Source organism: Onychostruthus taczanowskii, unplaced genomic scaffold, assembly GCF_017590055.1.
Source record: "Onychostruthus taczanowskii isolate IOZ18803 unplaced genomic scaffold, ASM1759005v1 scaffold96, whole genome shotgun sequence".
In the NCBI taxonomy this organism is placed as follows: Eukaryota; Metazoa; Chordata; class Aves; order Passeriformes; family Passeridae; genus Onychostruthus; species Onychostruthus taczanowskii.
In genome coordinates, this window is record NW_024507657.1 from 1,761,392 (window position 1) to 1,774,740 (window position 13,349).

General features: G+C 34.6%; 1 protein-coding gene across 7 annotated transcripts in view; it reads left to right on the plus strand.

The window, feature by feature from the left end:
• FCHO2 (FCH and mu domain containing endocytic adaptor 2) overlaps positions 1-13,349 on the plus strand; it is an 83,636-nt gene that overhangs the window by 19,364 nt on the left and 50,923 nt on the right. For all 7 annotated transcript variants that reach the window (XM_041426875.1, XM_041426877.1, XM_041426878.1 and 4 more), the window contains exons 6-8: positions 1,720-1,824; positions 3,778-3,876; positions 4,889-4,985. In XM_041426875.1, the coding sequence (XP_041282809.1) occupies positions 1,720-1,824; positions 3,778-3,876; positions 4,889-4,985 (301 nt within the window). The remainder of the gene's footprint in view (positions 1-1,719; positions 1,825-3,777; positions 3,877-4,888; positions 4,986-13,349) is intronic.

Sequence of the window (13,349 nt, forward strand, 5' to 3'; positions counted from 1 at the left end):
TTAGTTTTTTATTTGCTCTTCAACATGTAATACTGGCATTCTGCTCACCATTAAACATGATGGGAAATGGAGAGTGTTCTTGTTTTGTCAAATTCCCTTGCACATAGTGTTCAATTAAAAATGCTTTACCAAAAAACCCCTATTTTTACATATTTTAGCTTGACATTTCCTTCCTTTTCAGTGATTAATTTTGCAATCAACTTCAAAGCAGCCTTAATGTTAAAAGGAAGATTTCAGGGAGCATGTTGTATTTTCAGCATAGTAAATGGCAGTTGGAAAACACAATAGCACTGTCTCCTTCTCAGTGATTCTCCTGTGTAAATGTGTATGAGTGAGAATCATGAAGTAAAATTCAGGATAATAAACTGACAGTTTTGATAAAACTTTTCTGAATAATCCATATTTTTGTTACTTAAAGTATTTTCACATTCTATTATGCTGAGTGTAGAAGACTTTGTGACTAAGATATGCTTAGGCTTTCTTTGTAACTGAACGAACAACTGGTTTTGAATCCTGTTCCTTTGAAGTACTAATGGTATACTGTTACTCATGATTATCAGTTATTTTTCTCTTGGAAATTGTAGAGTATCTCTCTCTCTGTCTTGCCAGAGGGCATCTTTCTATTAACTCATTTGAAATTACAGATAGCAGTCAGCTTTACAAATAATTGTAAGTAAAAAATAGTTTTTGTTAGACAGATGAAATTGATTTGCACTTAAATTCAATTGCAAATTGAGGGGAGGAGGGCTACAACTAGAACAAATAGAAAATATATAATTCTCTTTAGTGATCTCATTAACAATTCAGGAATACTTTTGTGTTACAAATGATGGGAAATTTCGGAGAGATAGTAAGCATGTTGAATAAATAAGCTAGGAAAGAAAAGGGTGTTCAAGATGATTTTCATTGGTATTTAATTTGGAAATGGATTATCAGTGGTTTGAAAGGCTTCATCTCATGCATCATGCTGTAAACTTTGAAAATAACTTTTTGTCTACCACAATCAGTCACTTCATTTAGTTTTGTTCTCCATGTAATACTGAGATTTTCCTGTATTTTGTTTTATGTTCTACTTAAGTTCCAAAAAGAAGATTTTGGTTTATTAGCAGCAAATAATGAAAAGTATAAATGTCCAAAGGACTATTGATAATAACACTGGCCTGCCTAAATCTGACCTTCACTATATTCTGCACTTCTGCACTAGCTCCACTTTCAAATATCTGGTAATCCATTGATGTAATGCCCATACTTCTGAGTTTCTCTCTTCATTTCTAAGAGAACTTCAGCACATGGGTTTTTTGCCATTGAATCTTTCAGAATTGCACTTGTAACTGTTTGCTCTGTATTCTAACCCTTCTTTTTTCCTATTTTGCTGTTGCAAATATAAATTTGTTGTTCCTATTTGACAAGAGCTAATGACTTCAGCAATAAAATTTTTTTTTCAAAATAAGTTTTGCTACAAATATTTTTATAAAATTTTCATTGCTTATAACGGGAAGGGATTTAATTGAGTTAATTTGTTACACTTGTGTGTGATTTATGTATAGTAAAATCTCAATTTGCTCTTACCTGAGATATTTGGTGTTGAAATTTTGTTGTGATGCTTCTCTGTTTTGGTATGCCCCTGATAATTTTTAGACTTCATCCTAGGCTTTCGTTTAATAGTAACTTTAAAAAAACTGTATGTGACATTTGCCACATTTTTGTATTGATCTATAGGCAGCAGTTAAATCTAAAAAAGCAACAGATACCTATAAACTCTATGTGGAGAAGTATGCTGCATTTAAGTCTGATTTTGAACTGAAAATGACAGAAACAGCACAGGTAAGTGTTGCATTAAATGAGTTACTTTTGAAGTCAGTTAATGTATTCTATTTAATTTCTGGAGCCATCTGAAATTAAAGATTTAAAAAAACTAGTCTCTTTGGAAATTGATTTGTTTGAAAGGCAAACACTGACTCTGTATGTTGTGATAGCACTGTCCTTCAATGACACAGTGGTGTGCTGGCACTCTAGAAAGTGTTTTGAAGAAATTTTTGGAAGAAAGCATAATGAACTTCTGGAAGTATTGTATATGCATTGTGTTTATGTGGAAAATCCTCTGAATTGCTGGGCACCATGGACTCATTTACAGTAATTTTAATATTGGGATCCATTGTGGCTTTTCATTATTATTCCATTGAAACACTACAGTTACAGTTTGTTAAAATGCCTACCCAGGATTTACCTGAGGTTATGAAAAGCCATTACAGCTGTTTGCATTCCTGGGGGTTTTTAAAAGACTATATTCTGGAAGATTTCAGGTTCTCTGTATCAATGCATATGCCATTTCTTGCTACCTTTTAAACCGCATTTGGCTAAATGTCCTTAGCTCCTTAACTGTAACTATGCTTTTACTTAAAATTGAAATTTTCACTTAATGTTATTACGGACACTTGTAAACTTTCCACATTTGTCCATATTGGAAATTAAATTTGTCATTCTGCCAATTAAAGATGTATGTGTGGAATTCATTTTAAGTATAATGGTGTAGCTGCATTCATAGTTTGGTTGCACAATGGCTACTTTAAAGATGATGTGATAGGAAAAATGACATCCATGAATATATGGAAGCCCACTTCTATGTGAAGCACATCCTGTATTGTCTTAATTCAACATACATTTAATTTGAAAATATGCTGATTAGTTCTGAAAACTAAACCAGTGAGGAGTGTATTTTCATTTCTTTCAGTGCAAAATCAGTTGGTTTAGCTTAAATGTGTCTTGTAATGTCCAGTAAAAGAAAGAAAATCATAGAGTGGGGTACAGAGGATTGCTGTATCTTCTGTAATTAAGATGAAGGCTGCTGAAGAAAAAGAAAATCATAATAATCTCCCTGAGTGATGACTGCAGAGGTACATAAGTATGGCAGAAGATTGAGGGTCTAAGAAGCTAGAGATATATGTCTTGTATGCATGGAGTCAGGTTTGTGAATGAAAGTAGCAGGATGTTCAAGATCAGGATCTTCACAGAACTCTGTGCAAATTGGAGAGAGGATTAAGTGGTGCATCAAAGTTTGGACACACTTGAAAGAGTAGTTACAGAAATAGGCAGAGAACTAGGAAAGAGCAGAAGTAAACAAAGATTTCAAGACTGTTATGGTTGATTGTTGGGGAGGATGAGAACATTTTTAGTTCTGTTTTTTGGCCAGGAAGGGGCCATTGAAAACTTTGGAAGTGATTTTAAAATGGCTGTCAGCTGACAGCCTGGGTAAAAAGGAACAAACTGTAAAAAATAGGTATGATGAGTTTAAAGATCAAACAAATCATATTTAAAGAAGCAAAGAACATAGATTTAAGTAGAGAGAGAGTGTGTATGTTTATGAGTGTTCTAAAAAGGAAGTGCAAAGCAGATTCAGACATAAGATTTCTTGGTTTAGATGAAAAAAAAAGACTTTTCAGATATGAAGAAAAGAAGAAACTTGAACACCTTCTAAACATATTTTGGTAGAAATAGATCAGATTTTTTTTTTTGAAAGATTAGGTGAAAGTTCAAAAAGTAAGTAAAAAAGTTCAATAATGATTCTGAAATGATTGCTTGCTTTCTAAAGTTCATTATTTCATAACTCTGAATTCTGCACCTTTCTTAAATGTAACTATTATGTTTAAGATGTGGAGAAAAAAAAAAAAGAGGCTTATTTGTTATTTTTTCATTTTATTGTATTTAATTATTGAAATTTAAGATTTAGTGTTTCAAGAAATATTTTCATTATGATTAATTTCTCATATTTGTTTGCAGAAATTTCAAGACATCGAAGAAATGCACCTTCTTCGAATGAAAGAGATTATACAGTCATTGTCAAATACCATAAAAGAAATTCATTTACAAATAGGAGAGGTATTTTTGTACTATATTTGGATTATGCTTTATGTTTTTCCTTAACTATCCAATGGAATTTCTTATTCTGTGAAATTCAACATAAGGTCAAATTTCCATGGCTTCCTGTTGCATTTTTAAGTCCAGTGTCACATAGTTCACAGAATAAGACTGGATGAATTTTGTCATCAAGAAAAAAAATATTAGGACAATTAGAAGAATTCAAAAGTTGAAGAATTTTTGGTGTATTTTTAAATTCTGCTTCCTGAATATTAATTTAGCCCTAATTTCACACAGATTTAGGATACTGCTTTTTTAATTAGAACTAGAAATTATACCACTCTGAACAGTTTCCAAATATTTTATACTCTTGGACTTTATGAGCAAAAGATATTTAGTAACAGAAGCTTTTTATAATATTTTTTTTAGATGGAAGTTTATTTAATGAATAATCTTTATAAACAGTTCTCTTTTTTTTTTGAGGTGTCACTTTATTTGCTTATACTTTAGTATTGAGGTTTTCTGCTAATAAATGGTCATCACAAGGGTAATGCTGTTTATTTCTAATGTATATACACATCCTGCCTTGTTGGAAAAACCTATTAACAGCATGTTGTTAGACAAAAACAACATGTTGCTAGACCAAAACTATTACAACAGTAATGCTTATTACTCGAGCAGGTGGGAGTTGTGATAATACAGTAGTGACAGTTCACACCCTAAACTGGTGCTGGTTGAAAAAACTGCCTGTCTTCCTGACATTATAGTGAGATATGTTGCCAACAAATTTTAAAAGTATATATATACACAAGTTGTTTAACATGAAAGAAATGGAAGTAAAACCTAGATCTGTCATTTCATTTTTTGTCTGTAGTGTGCCCACACTTGCTTATACTACAGAAAAGAGAAGGTTTTCCTAGATAAAATATCTGTTGATTTCTCTAAGTCCTGTAATTTATTTTATAGAGAAGGTTTTTGAATTTTAACTACAGCAAAAGCTACTTCTTGAAGTTAATCGCTTTTTTTTTTGAAGGTGCATGAGGAATTTATTAATAACATGACAAATACTACAGTTGAGAGTTTAATACAGAAATTTGCTGAGTCAAAAGGAACTGGCAAGGAAAGACCTGGTAAGAAATTAAAACTAACAGAATAGGAAATCTTAGCTTTAAAACTGGAATTTCTATTCCTAATGAAATGTCAAACTCATATTTGTTGATGTGCTCTATTTTTAACATATTTTCAAATTCTTAGTATTCATCGACTTTGATATTAACTGGTTTGTAGAAATTGGTAATGCAGAATTCATTATGTGCATGTAGTACTTTTGTTCATGATGCTTGGTAGTTTATTGGTCTGTACTACTAAACTATGCAGTTTCCTGGAACATCTGGGAAATTGGTCGAGAAGCTGTAGTTCTTTGTACAAACTATGTATTGTCTGCTATGTGTTTCTTGTACAAACTGTGATTCTGCATAAACTGTGCTTCAGAACTTCGTTGAATATAAACATATTAAGAGCAGATGTCTATAAAGCTGCTTATTGAACTATTGGAACAGTTGCATCAGTTTGTTGAGCTTACCAAATTATCATTTTAATAGATACACAATATCTATTTTTATATAAAATTATTTTAATATACAGTAATGTGTATTGCTTCTGTAGTAAGAAGCAAATTGAATAGTACTTTCTGACTGTTGATTGGGTGTGGTAAGACTTTCCTGGACTGGCATAAAAAGGCAAAAGGCATTCTCAGAGTACTGCTATGTAGTGTCACTTTAATATTGGCATGAATATACACTAGGTGTGTAAATACAGGAATTAGTAGTACTCTTTCCTTCTGTGCTAGGAGTCCTCACAAGCAGCTCTGTCTTCTAGTAGAGGCACACAAAGATGGTTTTTTTTCCTAGAGCAGGAATGTACGTACCAGAGTAGATAATGAAAATTATCAATGAATTTTTAAATATTATTAGGTATCTTGCAATGTGTGTGTGACGTGTTTTTAACATAAGATGGTTTCGTATTCTTTCTGTGATCCTGTAATGCTGATATCCAAGTGGGCTGATACGGAACATATGGAAAGTTTCCTGTGTATTTATCAATTTCTCAGTAAAGGTCAAAAAAGAAAATGTGTGAACTTCAGGGTATCAAGTTGAGTTGGTCTGAAACAGGACAAAGACATGTGACAATTTGGTGTTCAGACCTCTTGGATTAGCTGTTGCCAAGATGTCATGATGAGGGATCTCCATCTTGCATTTAAGGTTCTGACTGCCTGGGTTGCCAAGACCCATGCTAATTTGTCCTAGAACATTGCACACTTCAAGTCATGCTATCAAGCATGGGTTTTGCCAGACAACATTGTAATTTTTAGAGAAGTAATACTTCAGTTTTTAATTTAATGGAGAAATTGCTCACATTTATAATTACCTGCTGCTTTACAGTTCTTCAGATCCCATCTGTGCTCTCTGAGGACAAATAAAAACTTCTCCAAATATATTCTAAGAAAGTTAAGCACAATATTTTAGGGAACAATAGCACATTTATTGTGTAAATATATGCACCTTGGATTTTCTTTTACAGTATTAAATTATTTTATTGATGTGAACTTTGTCAAGCAGTCATGGTGCAGGGAGAAAGCATAGTCAAATTCAGCAGCAAAAGAATATAAATTCACAAGAAGTTTTGAAGTATTAAAAACTAGCAACACAGACTTCTAGTGACATTAGTAATGCTTACTGCTTCTAGTATATTTATTTTATTAACTTAGAATCATAAAACTTTGATAATTCAAAAGATTTGGAACTCAAAGTTGAGGTATCAGTCTTCTGAGAATGCAAAGGAAACAACCACTCTTAAGGACTGCTTTTTCTTGATTAAACTCCCACTTTTTTGCATCTGAGAACTGATCACGATGAAAAGATAATTCACGGAACAAATGTCGAATGTCTGTGGGATGTATTTATTAATTAGGTTGAAGGAGGAGATGGCTCCTCAGAAAAATCTGAATATTCAACGTAAGAAATGGTACTGACTTGGCTTACAAAACAAATGCAGAAAAACTGTCATCTGGATGTCACTGTTGGTTTCAAATTAAATCAGTTTAAAGGCAATATTTTAAAATTCCCCAGGACTATGTAAGCCTTTTTTAATAATTTTCATATTATTTGTGGGTTACTATGATATGTGAGATGGTGGATACTTTCAGATGAAATAAACTAAAAAGGCAATGCAAAGCAAAGTATTTTGGTATATTCTAGCTATTTATAGTTATTCAAAACAGAGTTCACTTGCTTTTATTTATATCTGTAAAAATAAGAGTGAATCTGAAATGAAGAACTGATGGGAACTACAAACCATTTACAGTAAAGATAATTGCGTATCTGAAATGTATCTGTACAGTGATGTCTGTTTTACCAGATTATATGGGCTCCCTCTGGTGGCTAATTTCTGTCACCTGGAGTCATAATGTACAGGGATATCTAGAATTCAAGTCTTTCTTGTATAAATAACAGGTTTTCTTTCAAGCAGTAATGCTTTGTGAGAGTTTTTTAATTCACTCAGGAACTTCTTTATAATGGCTCTTTTTGCACTGCTACCTAAATAATTATCTAGTCAGCTTTTTAACCTGCTTCTTACTGCATTTGTTTTAATATTTCTTTATTAAATCAGTTTAGAATTTAGAGTTTTTAATAACACAGTATTTGGAGAAATAATAATTTTTGTTTTCTGACTTCTATTCAGTGAAAACAAAAAAAAAAAAAAAAAGACCAAACCACTTACATCCACTGTCAATTCTTAGTTTTAACTGAAAAGAAAGTTAGTGTAAAACACCAAAAAACAAAGCTGACAGGACTAGTAGGGCTTCAGATTAGAATTTAATGTGTTCCCTGAACTGCCTCTAACACCCAGAGGAGCCAGGATGAGGTCAAGGAATGGGTCCATGTGATTGTCAGGAAGTTCAGCAAGATCAAGTGCAAGGTGCTGCACCTGGATCAGAGCAGCCCTGCTACCAGCACAGGCTGGGGATGGACAGATCACAGCAGCCCTGCCCAGAAGGACTTGGGGGTGCTGGTGGCTGAGAGGCTGGACATGACCCAGCCATGGGCACTCCCAGCCCAGAGAGCCACACGTGTCCTGGGCTGCATCCAGAGCAGTGTGGGCAGCAGGGCCAGGGAGGGGATTCTGCCCCTCTGCTCTGCTCTGCTGAGACCCCACCTGCAGGGCTGCATCAGCTCTGGGGTCACAGCACAGGAAGGACATGGAATTGTTGGGGTGGTCCAGAAGAAAGACACCAAGTTTATGAGAACACCTCTCCCATGAGGACAGGCTGAGGGAGTTGAGGCTGTACAGTCTGGAGAGTACACTCCAGCAATAGCTGATTATAACCTTCCAGTACTTAAAATGGCCTTATAGGAAAGACGGGGACAAGAAATTAGAGCCTGTATTGATATGGCAAGGAATAATATTTTTAAACTAAAAGAGAGTAAATTCAGACTAGATATAAGTAAGATGTTTTTTATGATGAGGGTGGTGAAACACTGGAACAGGTTACTCAAAGTGATAATTTTTCCTTCAGTGGAACCATTCGTCATCATGATTGACAGGACTCTGAGCAACCTCATGTCTAGTCCAATCCCCCAGCTTATTGCTGGGGGATTGGACTAGATGAGCTGTAAAGATACCTTCCAACTCAAAACATTCTAGGATTCTGTGATATGCTCCCGGTGTCAGGATTAGTAGCAGATTTGATACCATCAGTTAGAAGACGCTTTAGTCGCTCATATGGACCTGCAATGTTCATCAAAGCTTAACCACTTCTGATTGATTGGTTTCCTATTTGTTGTAGTCTGTTGCTTCATATTCCTTGAAAAATTAATTTATTGTATGGCAGAAAATATCTCCTTTTCTTCCAAAGTATATTTAAATCAATAATGGAAGTGATACCAGAGTAATCTTCTTCCAGATTAGTGAGATATCAATGAGCTCTAGCTCTAGATACTTAATCTATTAATCTGTTAAAAATTCACTTTGTTCTAGTGTGCAGTGTTGGTGCACAAGACATAGAAGCTGCTAAGAAGTTTAAGCTTAAGCTCATGTTCTTTTTAGATTTTATATCTGAAATTTTCAGAATAATATCAAATGTCTTTTAAGAGGTTAGTGAATATTACAGTATTGCAGTGAATAACAATATTACCGTATATCTGTAGTTGATAATGAATAGTTTTTAATTTTAGTTACTGAATTACCATGTCCTCTTCTCATATATGGGGAACTAAATGTGTTTATTTGTTTTAGTTTTTGCCCACTACGTGGTTCACTTAGAAGGTTCCATCCAGCCCAGCCCTGAACACTTTCAGAGATAAGGCATCCACAGCCTCTCTGGGCAACCCATTCACAGTAAAGAATTTCAGCACCCTCACAGTAAAGAATTTCATTCTAGTATTTCATCTAGACCTGTCCTCCTGCATGTTAAGGTCATTCCCTCCTTCCTATCACTACAAGCCCCTGTGAAAAGGCCCTCTCCAACTTTTCGTGTAGGCCCACTGGAAGCTGCTCTAAGGATACAATTGGCTTTCTGGGTTGTGAGTGCCCATGGCTGGTCACAGTAAGCTGCCTGTCCATGAGCACCACCACATCTTTCTTTCAGAAGGCTGCTCTCAACCCATTCTCTGCCCAGCCTGTATTGGTGCTTGAGATTGCCCTGACCCAGAATCCTGCAGTTGACCTTACTGAATTTCCACAGGTTTGCACAGGCCCATCTCTTGGGCCTGTTCTAGGTCCCTCTGGGTGGCATTCCTTCTCTCTAGTGAATGCCACACAGCTTGGTGTCATTGGAAAACTTGCTGCGGGTGCTCCCAGCTGTCCATATCATTGACAGAGATGTTAAACAGTACCAGTCCCAATGCTCTCCCCTGAGGAGCACCACTTGTCACTACTATCCACTTGGACATGGAGTTTTTGATGGCAACATTTAGAGTGCAACCATCCAGCCAATTCCTTATCCACCAAGTGGTCTGTCTGTCAGTTATGTGTCTCTCCAGGTTACAGACCAAGATATCATGCAAAACAGTGTCAAATGCTTTGCAGAAGTCACAGTAGATGACATCAGTTGCTCTTCCCTTATCCATCAGTGATGTAATCCTATTGCAGAAGGCCTTTGGCTTCATTAATTTGTTGTGGTATCGTTATTAGTGGTTGTTGGTAGTTTTTTCCTCTATTTTTGCCATTTTTTTCTTAAAAATATTGAAGATGAAATCAAGACTTTTACTGTGATGCAGATTGAAAAATGGAAAGCCATAATCTTGTTTGCTCCCTTGTTCTGCAATAAAACAATGATTTGCAGATGACAATTACTACATATGCTGTGCTGTTATTTAGTGCGAATGAGAGAGGCATTGTGTCATTTTCAGCTGTAGTAATTTTTTTTAAAGTTTTGGTTTTGTGCTAGCTTAATCCATGTTTCACAATCTGAGAGCCCGTAGAAATACTTCTTGGCTCTTTTCATTATCCATTGAATAAATTTGGACTTTTTACAGGGCCTGAAAAAGGTTTGCATTTTTAAAAACATTGACAGTTGGTGCCTGCAATTGATTTACTCTTTGGATTAAATGCTAACAATAGTTTACAGTGTTTATTACCAACAGTTGCTGATGGTCAGTCATCACTGGCTCTTGCACATATAGTAAAATATTTGACTTTTGTTTCTCTTGTTGTTTTATACCAGAAATGTAGTATGAATATTTTTAATAAAACAAATAACAAGATTTAACAAGATTCAGATGTAATAACAGATAACAGTATTACAGATGTAATATTCCTATTATGTTTCTTCCCTCCAAATGCAAAAATTGACGATTTGGTCAGTAATCAGTAATGCTGATTAAAAAAAAAATGTTTGGTTTGTTGGTTTTTGGAGCTGTTGAAGACCTGTTTCTCTTTATTTGCCCATGCAGAAGAAATAGTCTCAAGGCTCCTAGTAATTCCAGTCATGGAACAGAGTAAGGTCATGCATGTCAAGTGGAGACATAATTTCAAAATGACAAAAAAATTCTTGAATTACTTTCTTGAAATGGTATAAAGTAGATTAAGTTGATACAATTTTCAGTGAGTTAGGACTGCTATAATGTCAGGATCACTACTTTTTTGCATGTAGCACATACTAGAAAAAATATCCTGGCATCTTTCTTAGTGTGCTGGTGATCCTTTTCTGTTCTGAGAGAACACATTTGGGAGCTCTGCCTATTAGCAGAGATCATGAAGCATTAAAGCTTCGAGTTTAATAAACATCTAAACCCCAAATTTTACCTAGCCTTTAATGCAATTGATTTCTGATTCAGTGAACTCAAGTGAATTATTGATCATTTGATTAGAATAACATTTCATGTGGCTGTCTGTTGGTGGTGGCATTAGTGCAGAGTTTGGTGTGAGTTTATCACATGCTTTTAGGCCTTTTGTAGTTGCCTATTGTGAGCGCTTTAGTCCTTAATGTCCATGAATAGTACTGCTTATGCTTTTTTTCCAAAAGAAATACAAGAGTGTCAGTGAGCTGCATCACAGTTGAAAGGTAGTCCTGGTAGTGTTCACAGTTGTGCTCACTCCGTGGTGATACTTCCGTTAAGTTAGTGTGTTGTGTTAAACGGCATGTTTTGTATTTAATGAAGAAATGTACCAAATGAACAAGATTAAGCAGTGGGGGAAAAAAGAGGCTTAAGAATAAATGTATTACTCCTAAAAAATTTTAGAAACAAGGTAATCTTTTCCCAGACTTCAAGAGGCAAAACAAGGGCCACTGAATATTGAAGTTTGATTTGATTAGAGCTTACTAGCATTTTATGTGGTTAAATAATGAACTCTGTTTTGAAAGAAAGACTTTAAACAGTGCTGGGTGTGGCATTTACTTCTTTCCATGGGTTTGTTTGATAACGTAGTTTACAGCACATATAAAAATACTGTTCTAGGACACTAACCAAGTTACAAAGTAGATGTAAATAAACACTGAAAATGGTTAATACTGACTTTTGAAAAGCTCTGCAGGACATCTTTGAGCTTCTTTTCCACAGGGAAGGGTAACAAAGCAAGTATTTATTTTATGTTATTATAAATTATTTTCTTTGTATTTTCTTTAAATACTGTGAATACTTGAGTGCTGCTGACCCTTGTGGTTAAATGCACAAGTAGCTTGGAATGTCACAGTTTCTCAAAGACTGCCCACAAACAGTTCTACGCAGAAGACTGAGGAATGAGCTTAGTTTATCAACACTGACAGTGTCCAACGGATTCAGCAAAGTAGTCTTTGTAAAGGAGGCAGACTAGTGCTGTATTTCAGAAGTTAATTAAAGAAATTAAATATGAATATTTTTGAGGATTTTTATGAGAAGCTGGGCTTGAGGCAGCTAGAGAAGTCTTTAAGGGTCTTACGCTGTAGAACTGTTTTCAAGGAGGAGATACAAGCTGAAAAGCTGTACCAACAAATGTATCTTAATTGCTGTCCTAGATGTCTGTTTTATTTTGCCTGCAAAAAATCGGTCCTTTGAACAATCTGCCAAAGCTTCTGTCTGGTGCCAGCATAGATTTTTAATAATTACATATATCTAAATTGTAAACTTGTTTTAGAATGCAATTGAATAGAATTTATTGATTTTTATGATTTTATTTGATTTTTAATGGTCTGGAGAGTTATAAAGGAGCAAGTTTCATTGAAAAAATATTTGAATGCAAGTGGAAGAATCATAGCATTAATAAAAGCATCTTAGACAACATCAGTAGATATAACAGGGCGAGAGCTAGATTGTGAATATTCTAGAACACTCAGTAAGATAAAGTACTGTTGGGCGCACTCAAATTTTTTTTCCTACAGGCAAACAATGCAGTTGCAGCCTGACATTTTAAAGAGTCTTTTGGGATTGCAAAGGAGCAAAGCAACGTCCATTTCAGTAACTTAAATAGGAGGAATATATTAAGTAGGTGATAGTCATCACAAAATGCAGTAGGAGGTATGAGGGATTCTACTATGACCAGAAAAATTGAATAGCTTTAAAACAACTGAAAACAGAAAAAACATACTGAGATGTGTTTTATGTTAATAAAGTAAATAAGACCTGTACTTATATAAAAACATCACTTTATATGTAATTAATATTTAGGAAAAGTTTGATATTTTGAACTTATTTATTTGGGGTATATTTTTCTTTTAAGGTAGGAATTTTTGTTTTGTTTTCTAATGGAAAAATTTGTTTTTGTCTGAAAGTTCTGGATGCTATAAAATATATTACTCTATTTTTGCTCCATAGGGTCACATTAACCATCTTAACTTTTGATGATTTCATGGGCTTAAGTTCAGAACTTCAGTAAGGAACCATACCTCTTTTCATTTACAGGGAGAATGCGTGACTTCTAAAAAAGATGTGATTCTTTCAAACTGTCTTTGAGTATGTGGGCTATAACTTGACATATTTCCAGTGTCTAGTGTTCCAGAATCTTAGCTGAATCTTCTT